Source organism: Malania oleifera, chromosome 7, assembly GCF_029873635.1.
Source record: "Malania oleifera isolate guangnan ecotype guangnan chromosome 7, ASM2987363v1, whole genome shotgun sequence".
Lineage (NCBI taxonomy): Eukaryota > Viridiplantae > Streptophyta > Magnoliopsida > Santalales > Ximeniaceae > Malania > Malania oleifera.
The window spans coordinates 87299777-87322221 of record NC_080423.1 but is presented as its reverse complement, the minus strand read 5'-3'; the positions used below and the strand labels follow the sequence as shown (position 1 = coordinate 87322221).

General features: G+C 37.4%; 1 protein-coding gene across 4 annotated transcripts; it reads left to right on the top strand.

The window, feature by feature from the left end:
- The first annotated feature begins 79 nt into the window (after positions 1-79).
- LOC131159519 (protein SCAR2) lies at positions 80-17520 on the top strand. 4 transcript variants are annotated; one of them, XM_058114500.1, is made up of 9 exons: positions 80-542; positions 2404-2567; positions 10156-10279; positions 10386-10515; positions 12038-12093; positions 12197-16436; positions 16557-16643; positions 16754-16867; positions 16949-17520. In XM_058114500.1, the coding sequence occupies exons 1-9, from the start codon at positions 388-390 to the stop codon at positions 17000-17002; spliced, it is 5124 nt and encodes a 1707-aa protein (XP_057970483.1). In that variant the 5' UTR covers positions 80-387; the 3' UTR covers positions 17003-17520. The 4 variants fall into 4 exon arrangements, with proteins under 4 accessions (XP_057970483.1, XP_057970481.1, XP_057970480.1 ...); XM_058114499.1 differs by having other exon boundaries at positions 154-542; positions 12035-12093; XM_058114498.1 differs by having other exon boundaries at positions 16754-17520.
- Positions 17521-22445: the final 4925 nt, after the last annotated feature.

The window sequence follows — 22445 nt, the reverse complement described above, 5'->3', positions numbered from 1 at the left end:
GGATAATTATAAGCGGCACGACCGGCGCGCGCGCACTGTACCCCCAGCGCATTTTAAGCCCGCTCACCGCTTCCCATTCATTCCTTCAATTTTCACTTTACTGTATGTACGCATCTCTCTTCCCTCTACTTTAATATACTCTGCCATACTCATCTCCTCTGCTACTGTATATTCATATTCATTTCTCTTTTCTCTCTCCTCTCTCTCTCTCTCTCTCTCTCTCACATCGCATATGTAGATATATATATATATTTTTTGCATATATATATGAACATCTGTTTCAGAGAGCATTGAATCATGGTGGAATTGTCGGAGATATATTGAGGAAGAAGCAGATATTGAATCATCTGAGCAATTAGGGCTTCTATTTGATCGGTGCGAGCGAGAATGCCTTTGTCAAGGTACCAGATAAGGAACGAGTACAGCTTGGCGGATCCGGAGCTGTACAGAGCCGCCGATAAGGATGACCCCGAAGCCCTTTTGGAAGGTGTCGCCATGGCCGGCCTCGTTGGCGTTCTTCGCCAGCTTGGGGACCTCGCCGAGTCAGTCTCCCACTCTCTGTCTCTCTCCTTCCCTCTACACATTTCTTGTGCTCCTTTTTTTGATTCTTGGATTAGGCTTGGGTCTTGAATTGTGGTGTTTGAGCTAAATGCTGAATTGGTAGGGTTTGAATTTGGGAGGTTCTGCGATGATGTTTGGATTTCTTGTGATTGAATTATCGACCGAATTAAGAATTATGGTTGGAATCTGATTTCTAGGATCGATTAGAATTTGAATTTCAGATTTTCTGATGTATTTTATTATTATCATCATCATCAGTCTGCATTGTCCGTTCCGATTGCCCAAAATTTCATTTTATTTCGGTGCATTGAAGAACTTCGGCTAACAGACCCTGAACGTTAACCCAACTATACAAGAATTGAATCGAGAGAGCAAGAGCTCATTGGCTTTATTGATTTTCCAGTGACGAATAATGGAGTTAGAGCTGTAATTGATTCCTTTCGTTTCCTAATTTAGTTTGGATGCGCGGCTAAAACCATAAATAAAACCTTATTTTATTGATTTTCATTTTAGATTCAGTCTTATAAATTAAATTAAAATATCTTTTCCATTTCTAATAATGGAACTAAGTTTTTGAATTAAGTCATAGAGAAGTCTTTTCCCGTGTGTGAACCCATATCTATGAATGGAATTAGAGTTTGGTTTTTCTGAAAATTTTCAGTCATACTGATTCTGCGTTCAGAAGGTACCGAGTCAGAAGTTTTGATTCTCTTCTCTCAGATAGTTTAGTATTAATGATGTTGTACTATTCTCTTTAACTGAGTTGTGGAGTGTACATTCTTGTGTATGAATGGTTTGCCTTTCCTGATTTTTGTTTTACCTATCTAAGTTTCTTTATTGGGCCAAAGAAGAGTGAGAGGAAGGCCTTGTCTAGCAAAATTGCAAAATACCATTCTCTTATCGGATGTACCAAATGGCAAATGAGTTCCATGTCTTCCCCTTGCCAAAGGTTTGGCCAAGCCATGGCTAAGAACAGGCTATTGCCCCTTCTAAAAAGTTATCATTCATAACTTCAGGCACTATTTTGACTTCTCCGTGAATTTATTGTTTTCATAGAGAGTGCATTCAATATTGATACAACAGTCATTCAAACATTTAGAATACATCTGATCTGGCTTACCAGCATCCAGGTCTGGAAGAATTTCTAGCAAGCGTCATTGACAGTATGCTTTTAGCCATTTTACTTTATATTTCTCAGTCAAATTGCTAAACATGCTGAAACTAGTGGCGCAAAGAGACGCACTGATATCCAGGGTTCACTTTTAAGAATTTTAAATTTCAGCTAGGCAGACCTCATTGATAGACATTGTTGAATTAGCTGCTTGAGTAGCAGCTCCTTTTATTTAAGGACACACTTTCAAATTTGCAATATTTATATTAGTTGGTGGAAGACTTATTAGTACGCCACAAACATCTCACTGTGCAAATTAAATCCTACTCTCACATGTATTAAACTATGTGGCTAATATTGCCAATTATGTAATAACTGAAACTTTGTTGATTAGTAATATTGCAATACCTGGATTTTATTTTATAGTCTTCTTTTTACCAAAAAAACGATTATGGCTACCTTGCATGTGCCGAGTGATATGTTGAATTTACGGTGAATGACATCTTGATTTTAGATTTTAGAGACTCCAAATGGCATGGCGTTGTCTGAGGGATCACTTGTTGATGATAATATCTGGAAAGGTTACCTATGTTGCATAAGGCAGGGATAGAGGATGATACTTGTTATTTATTGGATTTGAATGTCAATGATCTTTGCATGTTGATACTTTAATACTTTACTATTTAAACTATGAAATTCAATGTATGACTTCCATCTTGTGATCACTAAAGGTTTGCTGCTGAGATATTCCATGACTTGCATGAAGAAGTGATGGCCACTGCTGCAAGAGGGCATGGTCTAATGGCTCGCGTCCAACAGCTTGAGGCAGAATTTCCTTTAATTGAAAAGGCATTGCTAACACGAACTGATCATTCAATCCTATTTCACAATACAGGTCAGAGTACTCTCTATCATTAATTTTGCAACCAAATGCTCACTGAACTCTTTTTTTTTTTATCGGTTTGTGGACCTATAGTTATTCATAGAACTTGCATCCTGATGTCAAGTGATTGCTGAATGCTTAGTGTCCATGTTCAACAACATATAAATTTTATGGTTGAAGCACCCATAGTTTTTCATTACACATGTATCACATTTTAGCACCAGTCGCACTTACTGCTTTGTGCCCATGTGCAACCTGCTTGATGCAACTGCTCGTCTGGCGTATGCATGTCCTTGTGGACAACGTCAAATTATAGATTCTTATAGGAGCAGTTTCCATAATGATCCTTTTTTGCAGTCCTCGAAACCTATGCATGCATAGTAACCATTATTGCTGAAAATGAAGTATGGGAGGACTCACTTGTATTGTTTTATTGATAGATACAATAATACAACTTGACATAGTTGTTAGAATTTTACAATTCACGATTCGGTTCATTTGATTCGTTTGAATTCCACACCAAATCGATTCGAATCTTACTAGAAAATATAAAATCAATTGAATCGCTGCCAAATCTATTGACTCACCTTCTGAATCTGGCAAATCAATCCGAATCTATTGATTTATGTGATTCTAGACCTATCGTATCCTAACAAGCCTGACTAGTTTAAAACCCCACTTTTTAATTGCTTTTTTGTTTTACATGATTAGCTTCCATTCCTTGTCTGTGTCAGTTTTCTGTGCTAAAAAAGAGGATAAAATAGAACTTTAGGTCTTATGTTGCTTTTACAAAACCATTCTTCAGTCTTGGAGCATTAGTGCTCTGCCATTGAGAAGAAGGGGCAGAACAAACATTGGTTTTAAGGTGTTACTCACTTCGTTATGTTGTTAAGATTCAAAAGTTGTTTTTCTTTTAGTATTTTGTTCAATTATTATCATTATTATCATTTTTAAAGTTAATTATTTTTTAAAAATTTTTAATCAAGAAAGAATATGCATGAAATGTTTTTTTTTAAATTGTTGATGAATACCAAAAGTTCATTTTTTTAATTATTTTTTCTTGATTCCTTCCCTTAAACAGCATAATGTTCATTTTTTTAAATAAATATTTCTTGACTCATTCCCTTACTTTTTAATTGTTCAGGGAAAGGATACACATGAAATGTGATTTTTTTTTTTTAAATTGTCAAAATGTAAATGTATTGTACCATTTTGCTTTTTGCTTATATATCAATATATGCATGTCATTTAGAGGTGATATTGGAAATTTGTACCAATTCTTATGATTCGATTCGATTCGATTTGATTCTTGGTACACAATTCCCAAAATTGGAATTTCGATTCATGATTCGGATCTAGATTTGACAACTATGCAACTTGATGTATTTCTTTTTGTCACTTCCTGTATTTTCATTATGCAGTATGCATCTATTAATTTATAAGTGGTTTTGCTCTTTGGCAATATCAAAGGAATTTGACATTGTGTATAGTTGTCATGTCCAAAGAAAAGCTAGTCTGAAAAGATCTTTACTGGGGGATCCGCTTCCCCTTGTTATTTATCGTTGTCATGGTTCATTAAAGCCCTTGGTCAATTGATTCAAAAGGCAATATCTACTAGAAGATTTTATGATAGAGAAAAAGGAGGTAGAGGGTGGGTGTTTTTTTTTTTTTTTTAAAATAATAAAAGAAAGTATATTAGATAGGGAAAAAAGAGGGTACAATGTGCGGGGACAAGGAGTCCGCCAAAAAAACAAAAAAAAATTGAAAAAAAAAGAAAACAAAAATTAAATATCGCACCATGAAATAGATAAAATTAACCAAGAAAACCCTTTTCAGGCCCTTTCCATCATAATTTACCAGACTCTCCAAATTTTCTAATTCTTCTTGACCCTTCAATTTACGATTTCTGCCATCATCCAAGCGAACCTCATTTACTCCAATATCACTCCACTTTAAACCCAACTTATCCAAAAGATCTTGAGCTTCTCAATCCACCTTGGGGATTTCCTCCATGGGAGTAGATAACATTCCTTCCCCACACTGTAAGTTGTTGACTAAACCATCATTTTCAAAAATACACTCCCTCCAAACCTTCCAACGGGGTAGGATGAACATAAGATAAATCCCATACTTCATCACAAGAATTAGAAGCGTACCCATATTATTTCCAAATCTCATCCAACAATAACCCCCTACCAGTTAAATTCACTCAAATAATCACTTTATAAATCCAAATCATCCCCTTGTTACTTAACCTCCTTTTGTTTCCTTTCCCCATTGCTATACCCAACCTCCTTCTCTGTAACAGAGTCTTCCACTATGCGAAGTTCTCCTCTAGAGTATCTTCTCAAAAGTTTTGTCCTCTCACCAGAATTTTCTTTCTTCTCATCAAACACCTACCTTGTCCCGGCACCCATATAATCTAACTTTGGCAAGCATACACCTCGCTACCCTCAAATCTGTCAAAATCTGGACACAAGATATCATTGATCTCCCCATAATTGCTCTAGGATTTGTACATCTTACCTCTCTTTTTTTTTAACACTCTTCCAGAGTTACATTTTTAATACCACAGTCTAATTCTAGCTCTGAGCTATTAATATTCTGGCTATTTTCCTGAGTTTGATCAGCCTGACTTGAAGTTTCGAGTGCTGGACTGTGAACGTGAAGTCTAACCTCATCTTTCCCATTGCTCGTTTCCTGAGCTCTAAGGACTGAAATCTGGTCCTTCCTATTCTTGAAATCTGCCTCTGACTTGTTTGATTCCCTATTTCCCCGTCCAACATCCTGACCTTTGCCATTTACCTTCTGAATTGAACCCAAGAAATGAGGACCACCCCTAGACTCATTAGAGCACAATTAGAAAAACCTAAGTTTTGGGCTTGCTCAAGCAAATGGTTCATTTTATATAAAAAAAGAATTACCCTTCTTATCGATTAGTTGGGCCAAGTCCAAAACTAGAGTCATGCTTCCTGGCCCATATCACTTCACTTCTTTTCCCCGAGTGCATCCCTAACAGCCTCTGAGACGAACGACTCCTCCATTGGAACCTTAGCTACCTTCTCAGGCAAATCCGACGGTTGACAAAGATTGCAGCCTTCGAGATTGCTAACTGGTCGTCTATGGCTGGTTCCAGCTGATTAACAGCAACTGCTGCTGATTTCAGAAGCTCAGCCTTGTTCGTCTGAACCACACCGCCACACCAGAAGCTCAGCCTTGTTCGTCTGAACCACACCGCCACACCTACAGCACCTATCTTCCTTATCAGCCGCCATAACTTAATCTCTAGAGAGTGCTTGACGATTGTCACCCTTGCCTCCATCTATATTTCTTTCTAGCATAACCTGCCTACGTGATCTGAAATGTGGATGACCATCTGCAACCATATCACCCAAATATTTCATAACTCCTTCCTTAGGTTGCAGAAGACACTCGTGAAGCTTCGCCATACCTCACCTTTTGCGCTGCTGGGAATGTACACAGAAGACCTCCTATTATTCCAACTCAGCCCTAACTCCAGGAACTTTCCCTCCTTCATCCACCTAATTGACAGCCAATAGTTTGTAATACCCTTGTGAAATCTCCGAAACCCTTCTCCATCTGACCAAAAACCGACAACCCTTCAACAAACCATGAAACAGCCTTTTCCGATAACCCAACCCATCTGTTGCGAACAGCATTCTTCTCGGTCACGAGCAAAGATGAACTCCCCTTCCCCTTGTCCAAACACAGATTGAAGGATTTTCCTTGGTTCTGAATCACTCAGCTTGTCATAACCTAAACCTATCTTCATCACAGAAAACACACAAGAGGGAAGAGGAATAGTATTGCAAGGGGGAGAGCGAGAGAGAGACAAATAGGGCCATCATTTTAAGTCTGAAGGTGGGTTAATTTACACATGCTTTGTGCTGTTGACATAATGAGTTTTAATCAAACAAATTAAGGTCATCTTCACCAATAAAACCATAAAACCTAGAGCATCAAGCACATGATCGTGTTCATTAATTGAAGTATTCTAGAGCATCATATGATCAATCATACCACAGCCACTTTGGCCAGCCAGCAACAGCGATCTGCCAGTAATAAGTCCTGACTACCTTCACATCACAGGCAAAACACAATGACACACATTGAATTGAGATTGATAAGAATCCCTAGAACACTCAAAATTAGAGAAAATGCTTCTAGTTTAGAGTCAGCCTAGTAGAGAAGGACGGAAGGAAGGAACTCCAATCAAAATAGGTCAATGAGATGTTGGAAGAACTATACATTTCTGATGCCACGTTGTGAACCTGAAATATCTGATTTGATTAACCAGAGAACACGAAACTAGGTCAGACGAAGTGGCATGGGAGGGAAAGATACCCCTGAATCTGCTGTACTCATCAGTGTATTTTCTGATGATCAAAATACCTGAACAAATAAAACAAATGCCAAAATATACCAAAACTAGCACTATCATAGTTAGAATCTTACGTTCATGATTCGTATTGTATATTTCATATCAATTCCTTGCCAAATCAATTTGAAACTTACAAGAGAATCTAAAAACAACCAAATAATTGCTAAATCTATCTATAATCTAATGAATCTAGTCAGATCCAACTCGATTAAAGTTTCCAAAATAGCTTTTCTTTTTTAATTGCTTTTTTTTTTCCCCCACAATTGCCTTTCAGTCCTTCTCTTTGTTGGTTCTGTGCTGAGAACGAAGAGAGAACAGAAACTTTGGGTCTTCCATTGCCTTCACAAAACCATTCTTCACTCTTGGAGTAGTACAGTGTTCTGCCATCGTGAATAAGGGGCAGAACATTAGTCGACTAAGGTGGTACTCACGTTTTGCTGTGATTTAGGAGTCAAAGGTTGGTTTTTTAGTAGTTTGTTCAATTAAATTTTAGTTTTTTTTAATTACTTTTTTCCTTTTAAATTTGAGAAAGCATATGCATGAAATATGTTTTTTTAGTTGTTGATTAACACCAAAAGTTTAGTTCTTTTATTATTTTTTTCTTGATTCATTTCCTTAAACAACATAAAGTTACAGTTCAGTTTTTTTATTAATTTTTCCTAGCTCCTTCCCTTATTATTGTTTAGAGAAAGCATGCACATGAAGGATGACATTTTTATTGTTAAAATATAAGTGTATTTAACTATTTTGTTTGTTGCTGTATATGGTATACACATGTCATTTGGAATTGGTCTTGGAAATTTAAACTATATCTTATGATTCGATTCGATTCTCGATTCCTGATTCCCAAAATTGGGATTTTGATTCATGATTGAATCTCAATTTGACAACTACAAGCGCAACTGGAACTTTGGTTTGGTTGTGATTAACCCTCGTTCACAATTTGGCACAATATGGGACAATGTCAGGTCTGTGGATTGTTTGTGGTTGTCGCAGTGTTACATGTTTTTTCTTTTCTTTTTTGGCCTCCAGGGGGGGGGGGGGTTTGTTAATGGAATCAAATGTTGTGTTTTGGTTCCTTTTTTGTTTTTTTCTTCTTTTTCTCTCTTCTGGTGTGGGGGTGGGGGCATGGTCTTAAATTTCCACGAAATTGTCAAAATTTCAGCTTTTGCCAATTGAAATGGCAATCGGTTTTTGTTTTACAAAATTTCCATCAAACTATTTATGACTCTCTTGCAGTTTATTGCAATCAAAAATTCCTGCAATTTTTTTTTTGAAATTTTAACTATAAATTGAAAATTACTTGAAATTGAACTTTGAGATTCAAAACCCATATTGAAGTAATTTATCATCTTTTTCTACTGAGACTAAAGACTATTACAAGAAAGATATGAATAGCTTTCAAACATTTGAATAATAAATTATATGTATCTGTATAATAAATAATAATTAGTTGATTTTTAAATTTCAGTTATATAAATTGAATATGTTTAATATGGTTATGATATTATAATTATTGCACCTTATAAAACACATACTTGTCCTTGACGTATTTTATTTATAATATTTTAGTTCTAAATCTTGCATTATTATGTTTATTAATAGTTTCTAAAGTTTCATAAAAAAATTGCACGCTTTACTACATATTTCCGTCATTTTTGAAATCGAAAATGAAATTGATATATTGTCATCAAAAAAAGTTTTATCTAAAATTTTCATACTTTTGAATCCTTGAAATTTTGGTTGAAGTCGAATTTTAAAACCTTGGTGGGAGGGATTGTGCACAGAAGTGGAGTAGTCATCTCCTTTGATGAAGAAATGACCATTCCCTTTTTTTTCATTTGTGATATGAGCTACTCCTTAGGGACGTTAGGAGTTTGGTGCCTACATTTATTTTTATTTTTTATTTGAGTAAATTTCAGGGAATAGAATAATGTTTGATGTAAATGGAGCTTATTACAAGCTTTCCATTATTTTAAAAGCCTCAATCAAAGTTCACCTTAGGACAAGGCATGCATAGAATGCATTAAGGCCAATCTAAAATGCCAAATCTGAAAAAGGCCAACACATTATACACTAAAGCTTATGCATTTGTACAAGAGGAACGTCCTTTGTGCCTTTTTTTTTAGTTGAAGCTTTTGCATTTTGGGTATGAATCTCATGTTAGATTTGGCTAGAAAATTTTAACCACATGTTTATATGAAAAGGATGTCCTAATATGAGTTGATCTCTAAAACTCTTGAACCTCAAGCATTTCAAAATAATTTAGAGTTGCATCTTATATCATGAAAATAACTTGAACTTTGTAACGTAATAACTATCTGACAGCATGATTTGTTAAGTGGATTCAATTTAGTATTTTTTTTGAGTGGTTAACAAGTAATTTACAGAATATATTTAAAAAAAACAATTTAATTGTATATTTTAATCAAAAGAATTAAAATTTTCTAAAGGCTTAGGCTTCTCCTCACAAGGGATAAAATGCCTGGCCTTACACCTTTGCCTTTTAAAACATGAATGGTTTCTGGTGATTCCAAGGATGTATCCTTGTGAAGGGATGTGATAGACCAAATAGCTGTGTCCCATTCATAAATTTTTTGGATTATTTTGAATTGTAGTTTTAATTTTTTAGTGTCTTTTTTTTTGGTGGAGGAGATTCTCCATGTATTCTTCTGTGCAGTTGGCCAATTTGTGCCCTCAGCCTCTTCCTCCAATGAAGTTATTTTTAGTCATAAAAGAAATTAAGTCCCAAGTAGCATGATATAATCTCATAGTTATGTGGATATGTAATGTTATTGCAGGGGTTGATAGGCACTCTAATCTTCTTGTCAGTCATAGAACTTATACTCAGAAGTTATTAAGGGTCTGTTTGTTTTCTTTAGCCTCTTAATGGGCACCGGCCTCTTAATTTAAACCAATTAAGATATGGGTATTTTAAAAAGAAGTGTTTGTTTATACATCTTAATGTGCTCTTATTAATTATCACTTGTGTATCAAGAGATGGAGACATCTCTTATTGGTCAGCACTTCAATAAGAGGAATCTGTTAACAAAACTGCCCTCAACAAACAATTAAAATTAATTTTGAAAAAAGCTTACCTAGTTGGCCATTTGTGCCCTCAGCCTCTTCATAAAAGAAACAAGGTCCTAAGTAGCATATATAATCTCATAGTTATCTGGATGTGTAATGTTATTGCAGGTGTTGATTGGCACCCAAATCTTCCAATGGACCAGAATCTGATCAGTGGGGGAGATTTGCCTAGATTTGTGATGGACTGTTATGAAGAATGCCGAGGCCCACCACAATTATTCCTTTTGGACAAGTATGCTTGCTTGATTTTTGTTGACCTGACATATTTTTAGGTGAAAGGTAATGGCAATTCTTTTATAAAAATTAACATCTTATTATTTTTATATGGTTCCTTGCAGGTTTGATACTGCAGGTGCTGGAGCATGCTTGAAGCGGTACACAGATCCATCATTCTTTAAAGTAGAAAAAGCATCATCTGGAATAGTAAAGCTAGACATTCAAAGAGATAAGAAAATCCGGAAAGTGAAGGTATTGTGATGATAAGAACATGACCATGTAATGAATGAAGTTTTGTGGCATTACTATTTTGTTATATTCTTTCCTGCTATTGTTAAGTGTGGAGTCTGTAGCTATGAGCTTGCATGCATGTCTTCCACATGTGCTTTGATGTACATCTATCTTTAAAAGCTCACAATACCAGTATATATAAAATGTGAAATCTGCCATATGGGTCAACTTTGATAAACTAAAAAATCTGTTTCCTGCATAAGGTATGCTTGGGATATGTTTTGTGCCTCTTAAGCCTGTGCAGTTATCCCATTTTTTATGAGCTATGACAGAGCTGGGCATTCTTGCCTTGATTTTACATGGAAAAATACATGTTCTCAACAAAATGATGCTGTTGTTATGCATTTGATAGTTTCTTCGTTTTGAATGTGAATGATGATTAAATCTTACACTTCACTGTGAGTTTGGTTTTAGTTTTGCATTACACGTTTTTATTTGTAGTGCGCTATAGGCATCTTTAGATTTTGTTAACTTATAAATTATTGTATAATTTTGTTAAAAAAAAAAATTATTGTTTTTGAATTATTGAAAGGTGGTGTTATTATTATTATTATTATTATTATTATTACTACTACTATAACAACAACTACTGCTACTACTTCTACTGTGACAATATTTGGCAAATCAATACTTACTATTTAATATTTCCAAACACTACTTCTTAACTTTCAAAAACTTATATTTGGAAGTACTTAAATTAAGGGTCTATTTTTTTTTTTTGCTTTAGCCTCTTAGTGGGCACCAGCCTCTTAATTTAAACCTATCAAGATATGGGTATATTTTAAAAAGCTGTGTTTGTTTATTAATGTTAATGTGCTCTTATTAATTATCTTTTGTGTATCAAGAGAGAGTGAGATAGTGACACCTCTTATGAGTCAGCAGTCCATTAAGATGAATCAGTTGACAAAACTACCCTCAACAAACAACTAAAATTAAAATTATTAAAAAATAAATAAAAAAACTTGGCAAAGGGTTTTATGACAGCCTAAAATCCTTAGTTATACACTGTGTTTTCATTTTTTTTCAAAGGGCAAATTTTAGATTTTTAGCAAATCTTTGGTTGTCTTAAAAGTTTTTATTCTTTATAGTTTTTAATATTCTTAAAAGAACTTCAGAGGCAATTTTTACTTAAATAAAAAAATATTTTAATTTAGCAGAGGAAACAGTTTTATATTCTGCAGTTCAAAGGTTAAAAGTGGACAAAATAGACATTCAGAAGTTAGTTAACAAAGAATTATAAACCATACAGCGAACACATACAGAACCTGGTTCAAGGCATTCATAAATTCATTCAACATTCAGCACAATTCTATCTAATGATCCGAGATAGTACATTTGTGCTTTTTCTAATTCAGTGCTACTAATAACTGGTGCCAAATGAAGCCTAGTAGCAGAATAAGTTTTTGTTATGGGTTTCATTGTACACACAAATGTGCTTCTTAAGAATGTCTTAGAATTATTTTTTTTCTTTTCTTGCTAGCAGAAGAAAGGATCACGCTGGAGGAATGGAGAAACACCAGAGGTTACATCACATGCCAAGTGAGGCTTTAAATTTCATATTGATGCTTTAGTTCATGATTGTTTAATTGCATGTATTCTAAGTATATTTGTCACTGACTTGGATATAATTGTCATAATACAGATTGCATCAGCTGTTTTTGGAGGAGCGTGTTCAAAATGGCAATAATGACCCTGCACGTCATGTTCAATTGAAGAGAAGACAACTGAATGGTTTTCCATTGGATTCCAGAACTGAGAAGAGTTACATGGAGAAATTTTTGGTGACTTCTTCACCAGAGCGTAAAGCAGTTCGTGAAATTTCTGTTAGTTCACTGCCATTGGAGTTGACATCTAATATAACCTATGAGTCAGGGCATGAAATACTTGAAATTGGTACAGTGAGTCCTAACCAAGAGAATTTGCAGAGAAAAAGAAGTCCATTTTCATCTCCTAATATGCAGGAAACAGAACAGAAACTATCCATGGAGGAGTTAAGTGGGGATATCACTGATAGAGAAACTTTGAAGGCACTTGAGCCACACACTGATGGTCAGGCGATTCCTTTCACCCACCATAAGGTGGTTGAAGAAAAGGAAGTCACGGTTATTGGGGAAAGCAAAACAGAAGGAAGTATAGATGGGTACCACTCTGATGATATCACTAGTGAGATAGACAACTACATGGATGCCCTCACGACCATGGAGTCTGAGATAGAAACTGATTCTGATTATAGACACAAGAGCAATATGAGATTTTTGCACATTGAAAAGCATGGCACTGACTCTGATGCAAATGAAGAGCCACATGAACTTCGGCCTCGATTTTCTGATTCTCTGTCATTTGGGAATTCCTCCACATCTGATGATGGGAACAGCTCATTCAAGAAAGGAAGATATAGTTTTTCCTGCTCAGATACCCTGAGCAATTTGACAGAGAATATGCCATCGGATGGTGATGGTGTGGCTAAAGTGTTCCCTTCAACTGATTTTTGTGTTGCTGAGATTGATTGCACATCATCTAACCGGCTCTCTGTTGGTGAAGAGAATCTAGAAAGCAAATCTCATGAGCCTGTAGAGTCAAATGGTACGTACGTTGATTTAACTGAGATGCCCACTTACAGGTCTGAAAGGGGAGAGATATCTGCTAGTTCATGTCTCACAGATTCTAATCCTATGCATCAGTCTTTGGATCCTGGAGCAAGTTTGAGGCAAGCTTTGTCAGTGGAACCAGAATTGGATGAAGTTTCCTCTGACTCTGCTAAACTTTGTATTGGATTTTCAAATACTGATGAAAATAGTACCAATATGGGTGATGATTTAAAGATAATCACCAATGCTTCTGATGTTCCTTCAGAGACAAGAGAAGATTTCACCCCTCCAGTGTCCGCTGAAACCCAGGTTGTAGGTGACTTGGTAAGCAGGGAGGATCCTAATAGTTTTCCTTCTTTGCTGCATATGTCAAATGTTTCAGACCTGCCTCCTGAAAAGAAAAGCAGTGATGACATTGCAAGTGAAATGCTTCAACCAGAACCTGCAGGTAGTAGATTCACTGAGAATTTAGTGAATGGAGCAAACTCATTTCCTTCACCTACAGAAGAGCAGCCTCAAGGATCTGCCTTGCGAAAACTACAAAATTGTTTAGAACCTGAACAAGAAGTCCCAGATAGTTTAGCTGCCTCTATTGCTTGTTATCCAGTTGTTGTAGAGCCTGATGGCATAATTTCTGAAGTGGACACTTCTCCAGCAGCTGGAGTCAACTCAGAGAGCTTAACTGCAGTGGTGGATGAAGAAGTGGATGTTGCAGCACATGAAGAAGTGGATGTTACAGCACATGGAGTCAACTCAGATAACTTTACCTTGGCAGATAACAAAGTGGATGCTAGTACAGCATCTGGAGTCAACTCCGAGAACTTAAATTCAGTGGTAAATAACATAGTGCTTGCTACTCCAGTGTCTGGAGTGAACTCAGAGAACAGCACGGTGGTACTGGACACAGAGGATGCTACTCCAGCTGCTGAAATCCACCCAGAGAACTCTACTGTGATGGTAGATAACACAATGGATGGTACTCCAGCAGGTGGAGTCAACTTAGACACTACAACTACTGTGTTAGATACACCAAGCTATAGCTTTTCAGAGCAGCAGTGGTCCAAAATAACAGATGATGTTCCATCACTAGAACTTGCTTCAGAAGTTGGAGTTTTGTATCCTGGAAATCAAAAAAATCTTCAAGGGGTTTCTACTGCTGCTGATGATGGCGAAAATGGTGGATCCACCAATAGTGGGGATACAATGGGAGGCAATAACATCCCTCTTGAGTTTCCATCTAATTATTCAGCTGTGGTTGCTGCTTCTGCTGCTCTTTGTGCGGATGGGAATGGTGCAAAGGATGATGTCGATGATGTAACACGTTCTTCAGATCTGATGTGTTCACCATCCATGAATTCCAGATATAATGAAGATAGTCATGGTTTTTGGGGACATAAAAAAGACTTGGATATTGATGAAGCAATTTCTCCAGAATGTCTTTTAGAATCAGAAGCTCAGACTGAACTGAACACATCCATGAATTCCAGATATAGTGAAGATAGTCATGGTTTTTGGGGACATAAAAAAGACTTGGATATTGATGAAGCAATTTCTCCAGAATGTCTTTTAGAATCAGAAGCTCAGACTGAACTGAACACATCCATGAATTCCAGATATAGTGAAGATAGTCATGGTTTTTGGGGACATAAAAAAGACTTGGATATTGATGAAGCAATTTCTCCAGAATGTCTTTTAGAATCAGAAGCTCAGACTGAACTTAGTCAACTGGCTACTGCTCCAACAAACTCAAACTCCAGGTTTTGCAATGCAGTCTCTCAAGACAAGTCCAATTCAGAATTGATTAATGATGCTCCCTATTCATCTCTCACTGAACAAATTCATGAGGATCATCTGGGTGATGCCGTCACAGCTCCAACATCATCAAAGCAAGCTGATCTGGATTTGGAAACAAGATCTCCTGGTAAGAGTCATAATGAAGAGGACATGGAAGACGCCAGGTCTTCAACTTATGGTTACCTCCCAGAGCCGGAAATTCCTTCGAAAGAATCACTTGACTTGCTAGAGAATGAATCTGACATGGAAGGTTTGCATAGAGAAAATGCAAATTCCATGAAATTGAATCTCCAATCTGTACAGGTACAGCCTTTAGATCACATGGATCAAGAAATATGCTCTGATGCATCTCCTAAATCTTGTGCAGAAGATGTTTCAAGCCAGCCCTCAGCTGCAGAGCTCTTACCCCAATCAGTTGCCCCGAACCTTGAGAGTTCTGAGCAATCAACAGAATCAATCTTTCCCGGCTTTGTCCTGCCCCCAAAGTCGAGTCAAAAGAATATAGAGGAGGTGCCACCATTGCCACCACTTCCCCCTATGCAGTGGAGAGTCGGAAAGCTTCAAAATGCTCCCTTATCTTCAGAGAAGGAAACAATGGATTATGGTCTGAATTTGTTCCCACAGATGCCCCAATCTATAACAGCTGATGAAAATACCCAAGGTGGTTTCCCAGCACTAGGAGGAAGGATTACAAAACCTCAGAGCCCATTTTTGCCAGAGTCAACTGTAGAAGAAGAGACATCACAACTTGTTTTTGAAAACCCAGCTGGTAAGTTGGAGCAGTCCAGTTCGCTTGCAACACAAATGCCAATTGCTAACCACGATGATAAATGTGAACATGAACTGGAAACCCAACCATCCAACCATTTTTTGACATTACCAGCAATGAGTGACGAGCAGACTCAACATGCTTCTCTAGCTCTAGAGGGAGCTATAGCACAGCATTCTTCGATTCCATTTTCAGCAGTATCAACCATTGAAGATGCAAGCCCTGAACACCCTACCTCGTTTTTAGAAGAAAATGAGGTTCAACCTTTGAACCACATGGAACCAGAAACTGGCTTAGAGGATAAAAAGCTTCAACAAACTTCAGCAATGGTACATCCTTCTTTGATACCATTTTCACCAATATCAACCGTTGAAGACACAACCCCTACACGTCCTCCATCATCTCTAGAACAAAATGCAGTTCAACTTTTGAACCACATAGAACCAGAGACTAGCTTAGAGGATAAGAAGCTTCAACAAACTTCCCAAATTTCAGCTGTGGATAAGGTAAATTGTCCTGAAACATTTGGGTTGCCATCAAGTATGGATGCTGAGCAGCTTCAAGGCCCCCAACACATGTTACTGTCTCCTGAAGGGGAAATGGTGTGTTCATCAAGCACATCTCAACTACCAGGAAATGAAGACGGAAAGCCCAATGGAAAGCCATCGACGAAGATTCCCCGACCTCAAGATCGACTCATTGAAGCTGTTGCTGCGCATGACAAAAGCAAAGTAATGGTTGCCTTTCAGTCCTCCCTCCCCAACCCCATCCTTCTTTGTATCATTAAGTATTTTCTTATTATATTTAAGTAGTGAAAGTACGTGCATTGTGATGGGTTCAACATTTTTCAGTTGAAAAAGGTCACAGAAAGGATTCGGCCCCAGATTAGACCAAAGCTGGAGCAAAGAGACTCCCTGCTGGAACAGATACGGACTAGGGTAAAGGGGCACTCTCCCCAGCAGCAGCCTTATTTGGCTTATATTATTTAATTGTCTGTTGATGAAAGGTTGTATATGCTTATGCTTTTTTTTTTTCCTGGTTACATCAGTCCTTCAATTTGAGGCCAGCATCTGCAACCAGACCCATCATTCAAGGTATTCAAGGTCCTAAAACGAACTTGAAAGTTGCTGCCATTTTGGAGAAAGCAAATGCAATTCGTCAGGTTGATCTTTCTCTCTCCCTCTCTCTCTCTGGGTGTGTTCCATTCCTTTGTGGTGTTGAAATTGTTGAATGTTCAAAATAGGCATGGGCTGGAAGTGATGAAGATGATGACGGGGATAGTTGGAGCGACTCTTGAAGAAATTTGCTCTGCTTCAGCTCTATTCCCCATGAAAGTGGAATGATGCAGGATCGGCCCTCCCATAAGTTGGAGGGAGATCTGTGTTGTCTTGGCGTTTTCTTTCCCACTCAAATCTATGTCCATGTATATTACAACCACCCCTCATTCTTCTTCTTCTTCTTCTCCTTCTCCTCTCTATTTTTGTTGATGAAAATGTATCCATTGGTGAGCAGCCGTGTTTTACAGAAGGATTATTTGCCTGGTGTGGGATTAAGTGCGTATACATGACAAGACAGCTGAGGTGCAGTGTGCAAGCACCGTGCCCAATTGATTTCCATGTAATATTCTTTCTTTCTTTCTTTTCTTATGATTTTGGCCTGTGTATGTAAATTGCAAGCATATAAAATTTGATATGTAGTGCACTTGAGGATGCATTTTTTGTAGTCCACTCTAGTGATTGTTGCAACTTGGTACCATAATTCATGCACTTCAATCCATTTATCCCAGAAAATAAAACCCGTCTCTGTATTCATCCATAGCTTTCCATTGCTTTTTGGATTTTATTGATGAGTTTGATTAAATTTATGCTTGTAAGTTGGAGGGAGTATACATCTTGAATGGATGCGACTTGCTGCTACCAACAATGCTTGAATTGACTGCACATTAGTAAGCCTTTTGTTGTGAAATAACGCCCTCTTACAACAATGCACAGCGGAATAACAGTATTATTGTAAAGAATCAAGCATGCACTTGCAATAATCTAAACGGTGATAAACAGAATATATCCACAACCATAGCAGTATAAAGAAAACAATAATAAAGGCAATGGCACCAAGAATAATGTCGTTCGACAAAACTTACATCCACAGGAGCAATCAATAAGAGATTTTACTATGAAGAAAGACACAATACAATTACATACAAAGATGTTCTCTCCTCTTACCCTCTCACTAGTATCTTGCCCAATATACAACGTAATATATGTTTTATACAAGCCCCCTCAAAGGTTTCCCTCGGAAACCAAACCAAAACAACGTCCAAATAATTCAAAATTCAAAATCTGCGCAAACTGCACCAAGCCAAACCATCGACGATTTTAGATACCGAGTGCTAGCTTTTTGAAAACTTAGCTAAACCGTCGACGATTTTCCTGAAATCGTCGACGATTTCCCTATGCTCTGCTGCACCTTGATTTCTTTCATGTTTTCCCTTAATATGTGCGACATAATTCACAACAAACTCCAGTTTGGCGAACATACACCCTTTAGGAGAAACCGATAACATGAACCCGCTGCTCCACCTTGAACTTGGGACATTAGGTTGGGACCGCCTCCCGTCTAGCAACTGGAGACAAACATCAAGTCCAAGTAACACCGCTTGAACTTACCGATGACAACTTCAACTTCTATCATCAACCTCGATACAGTTGTAGATGCAACACCTGAAGACTTCGCCCTAGGCTTCCAACAAGACCTTCCCACAACAATAAATACAAACACTGCTGCAAGTCTTCTATCACCAAAGCCCCCCTGCATAGTCTTTAACAAAACTAACAACTAATGGTCAACTTTGTTGCCCACTGAAACACCCCATTTCATAATCATAGAGGATCTTTGATATATCCCAGACATCACAACCCATCCTTGGATACCGAGCGGTAGACATTCCATATTGATTCTCCACAGAACCCCCTTAAGACAACAAAAAAAGTCTCCCCGAGGTTCCATCGATAAAGCCACCCTGAGATAACACAAATCTCCCTATAGCTCTGTCCACAAAACCATCCTGAGATAACACCAATCTCCCTGCAGTTTTGTCCATGCAAATCAGTAAACTAAGACCCATCTTGGCCGTACTAACACATTAATGTCAAAAACTTTCAACAGAGTTTCTAACTAATTAGCCTAAGTTAAAGCCTTATCAGCCAATAACATGTCATTCACACACAAAAAATACATCACTCCGCTGCATCCTATTACTCTCTTCCAAACTAGAAGTTTCACCAACTCACACATTTGGTACGTATGCAATACCTCCATTTCCTCTACCATAGCAATCATCCACCTAGTTTTCCCTTTGCCATGCATTGCAACTTGAAAAATAGTAGAAACCTTGCAGCTGGTAGTAATGAATGCATAAATCTCCAAAATGACAAAATTATACCTGAGTGGTGGTCTGATAATGCACATAGGCCCACCATGATTCTGCTGGTCTCTTGAGCGGAAACTCCCTGCAATATGAACTATGTCATCTTTGCCCTAAGTCTGTTGCTCCACCTGCATCACATGCCTATCCATATTGTGATACTGCTGACCTGAGATAAAACTCCTCGCATTTCTGCCTTGTGTCCCTAACTCCACCTGAATAACATTATTGTTGTTGCTACAGTTTTCTGACATTTATTTCTCTTCATTTACCTGAGTGCACTACCCTATGGCTTCATCAACAAAAGTCATGTCCTCAATCACCCCTTTGTTTGTCACAAGATTACCCAACTTGCACCCACCTTTCTTATACCCCAGAAAAGTGTACTTTCTAGACATAACAACAAGCCTAGATCCTCTATCACTAGAATAGTGCACTAGTGGACATTCACTCATAACCGAATAGTTTACCGCAAAACCTACCCACAATTCATCTGCAACTTTCCCCATCTAGCGATACCTTTGGCGATTGGTCACATGAGAAATGCGTCATACTCACTGACTTCACCAAGAAGTACCTTGCAAGCCCTGCATATAACCTGCCCTACTCTCAAAACTTCTTGAACGAAACCAGCATACTCAACCTCAATGTTTGACTTGAGAATTTCTCACCTGGTCTGGTTCTCCACCTCAGCCACTGCGTGAAGTACACCAAAACCTTTCATGATAAACCCACGAAATACATATGTCTATCCCCTGATGCTATCATCATCGGTTCTCAAACATCTGAATACATGTAGTCACCCATATGCCTTAACAGCATGTGCCACAGAATATCTGATTCAGATTCAATAGCTGCAACTCCACCTGCAACCGTAACACCCTACAGTGCATAGATATTTCCCACTACTTTTTCTCCTTTCATCACTATCGAGTCACCTTCACACACTTTCATTTCTCCAAATTCAAATTTGTAACAATATCCATTACAGTCTAAAGTACTCGATGAAATAACATTCTTCCTTAGACTCGATTCATGTTTTACATCACATACGACTTTTACAACACCATCATAGATTCTAATTTTGACATTTTCAATAACAAATATTTTGCAAGAAATATCATTTTCCATTAAAATACAACTAGCATAAACTGACCTGTAGGCATCAAACCATTTTCTAGGATAAAAGCATTCGGTATCCAAGATCCAAGAATTACCCGTGAGGCACTCTGAACCTGATGAAACACATAACATATCTTCATCACTATATTCTGAATTTTCCTCCACTACACTTGCAGATTTTGACAAACCCTTAGACATATATCAGCATACCAGTTTTTGCCAAACTAATTTCGAAGAATCCTTATACATGACATGATACGACACATCATTAGCCAAACAAAGACAAATGATTTCTCCAAATTCATTCCAAGTCGTTGCAACCAAGCTATCTGGTTGAATTCTGTATAAACCTTCCATCATGCCTTGTTGCACCACGAGATCCTTCAATTTAAAGGCCATACAACATTCTCTGATACCAATTGTTGTGAAATAAAGCCTCTTACAACAATGCACAGCGGAATAACAATATTGTTGTAAAGAATCAAACATGCACTTGCTGTTCTAAATGGTGATAAACAAAATATATCCACAACCACAGCAGTATAAAGAAAATAATAATAAAGGCAATGACACCAGGAATAACGTGATTTGGCAAAACCTACATTTACGGGAGCAACCGGCAAGAGATTTCACTATGAAGATCAAAGATACACAATACAATTACATACAATGATCTTCTCTCCTTCTCTTACCCTCTCACTAGTATCTTGCCCAATATACAATGTAATATATGCATATAAGCCCCTTCGAAGGTTTCCTCTCGAAACCCAAGCAAAATAACGTCCAAACAATTCAAAATTCAAAATCTGTGCAGATTGCATCGAGCGAAACGGTCGACAATTTCAGATACAGAGAGCAAAATTTCTGAAAACTCAGCCAAACTGTCGATGGTTTCCCTCTGCTCTGCTGCACCTTTCTTTCATGTTTTCCCTTAGTATGTGAGACATAATTCACAACACCTTTTTTGTTACAAAATTGATTGATGAATACAGCTAAGGTTTGAGATCATGTGTGTTGCATTGGGTTGCCCCATCAGAGAAATTGAGTGTCGGTGCCTCTATTCTTTGGACTGGCCAATGCTTGACAATTTAAGCTGCCAAGCTAGGATTCCATTGATTTCCAGATATAAGGGCGTCTTGTGAAAGATGCTGAACCACTTTGAACATTATGGCTAAGAAATTTTCATGGGATTTAGAATTCTATAATTGAAAAAAGAAGGAAAAAATGAGATGGAAATAAAAATTAAAAAAAAAAAAAAACACACACACACACACACACACAAGGGAGTAGTGAGTTAGTTATTTTTTTTGGCTTGGAATGGGAGAAGGGTAGGTTTAAAATAATTTGAAATGAAGTAGTTTTTAATCTAATAAAAAAAATACTCTCAATTGGGTGAATTAACGAAAAATGATTCATGTAGCTTACTCCATCAAGTGGGATTTAAAGCTTGTTCTTATTGTTGTGTTTTCTTTTAACCTCAAACATAACTATGAAAATTAATAGATCTTCTAGAGTTATTTTACATAGTATTTATAAATTTGAATTATAGTTAATTGTTAATAGTTTTGATAACCTTGAATATAAGCGAGAGAGAGAGAGAGAGAGAGAGAGAGAGAGAGAGAGAGAGAGAGATTTTCAACTTCATAAATACTCTATGAAAAAGGAACTTGTTGACTTTGGTGCAATCCCAAAAGGGGGGGGGGTGAACTGGAGATTTAAAAACTCTTCCTAGGTTCAACTAATCCAACAACAGTATTACACAACTTAAGGATAGTATAAATATGTATGAAATTGTAGAGATGATATATCTATTAATTTTCAGCACATGCAAAGCAATTCTAGTATCTATCAACCAAAAACAATAATGTGTCAACTAGATATGCAGTATATTCAGTAAGGAAATTAAACCAAGCACAAAGCAGAATATAAAGCAAGGAAAGTAAAGGTGACATCAAATATATTATCGGGGTGTGCCTACGTCCCTGCCTCAGCTCGCAAGCCCGAGGATTACCACTATTACTCATTTAACGGGTGGAGCAACACCAGTTACAACCAAGTCAAATTTCCAGGGCTGACCTCAACTTTTACAAACTCTCCTTGCGGGGTGGAGAAGACCCTAACAACTGATCCTTATGGGCTAGATCAATACCCCCTCAGGCCACGCCTGGAATACAATCAATGAATATAAAATTTG

Coding starts and splice junctions, on each gene's coding strand:
- LOC131159519 (XM_058114497.1), top strand. CDS start 388: ATGCCTTTGTCAAGGTACCAGATAAGGAACGAGTACAGCTTGGCGGAT. Junction 10,280..10,385: donor CAATTATTCCTTTTGGACAA/GTATGCTTGCTT, acceptor GGTTCCTTGCAG/GTTTGATACTGCAGGTGCTG. Junction 16,644..16,753: donor TGGAACAGATACGGACTAGG/GTAAAGGGGCAC, acceptor TGGTTACATCAG/TCCTTCAATTTGAGGCCAGC.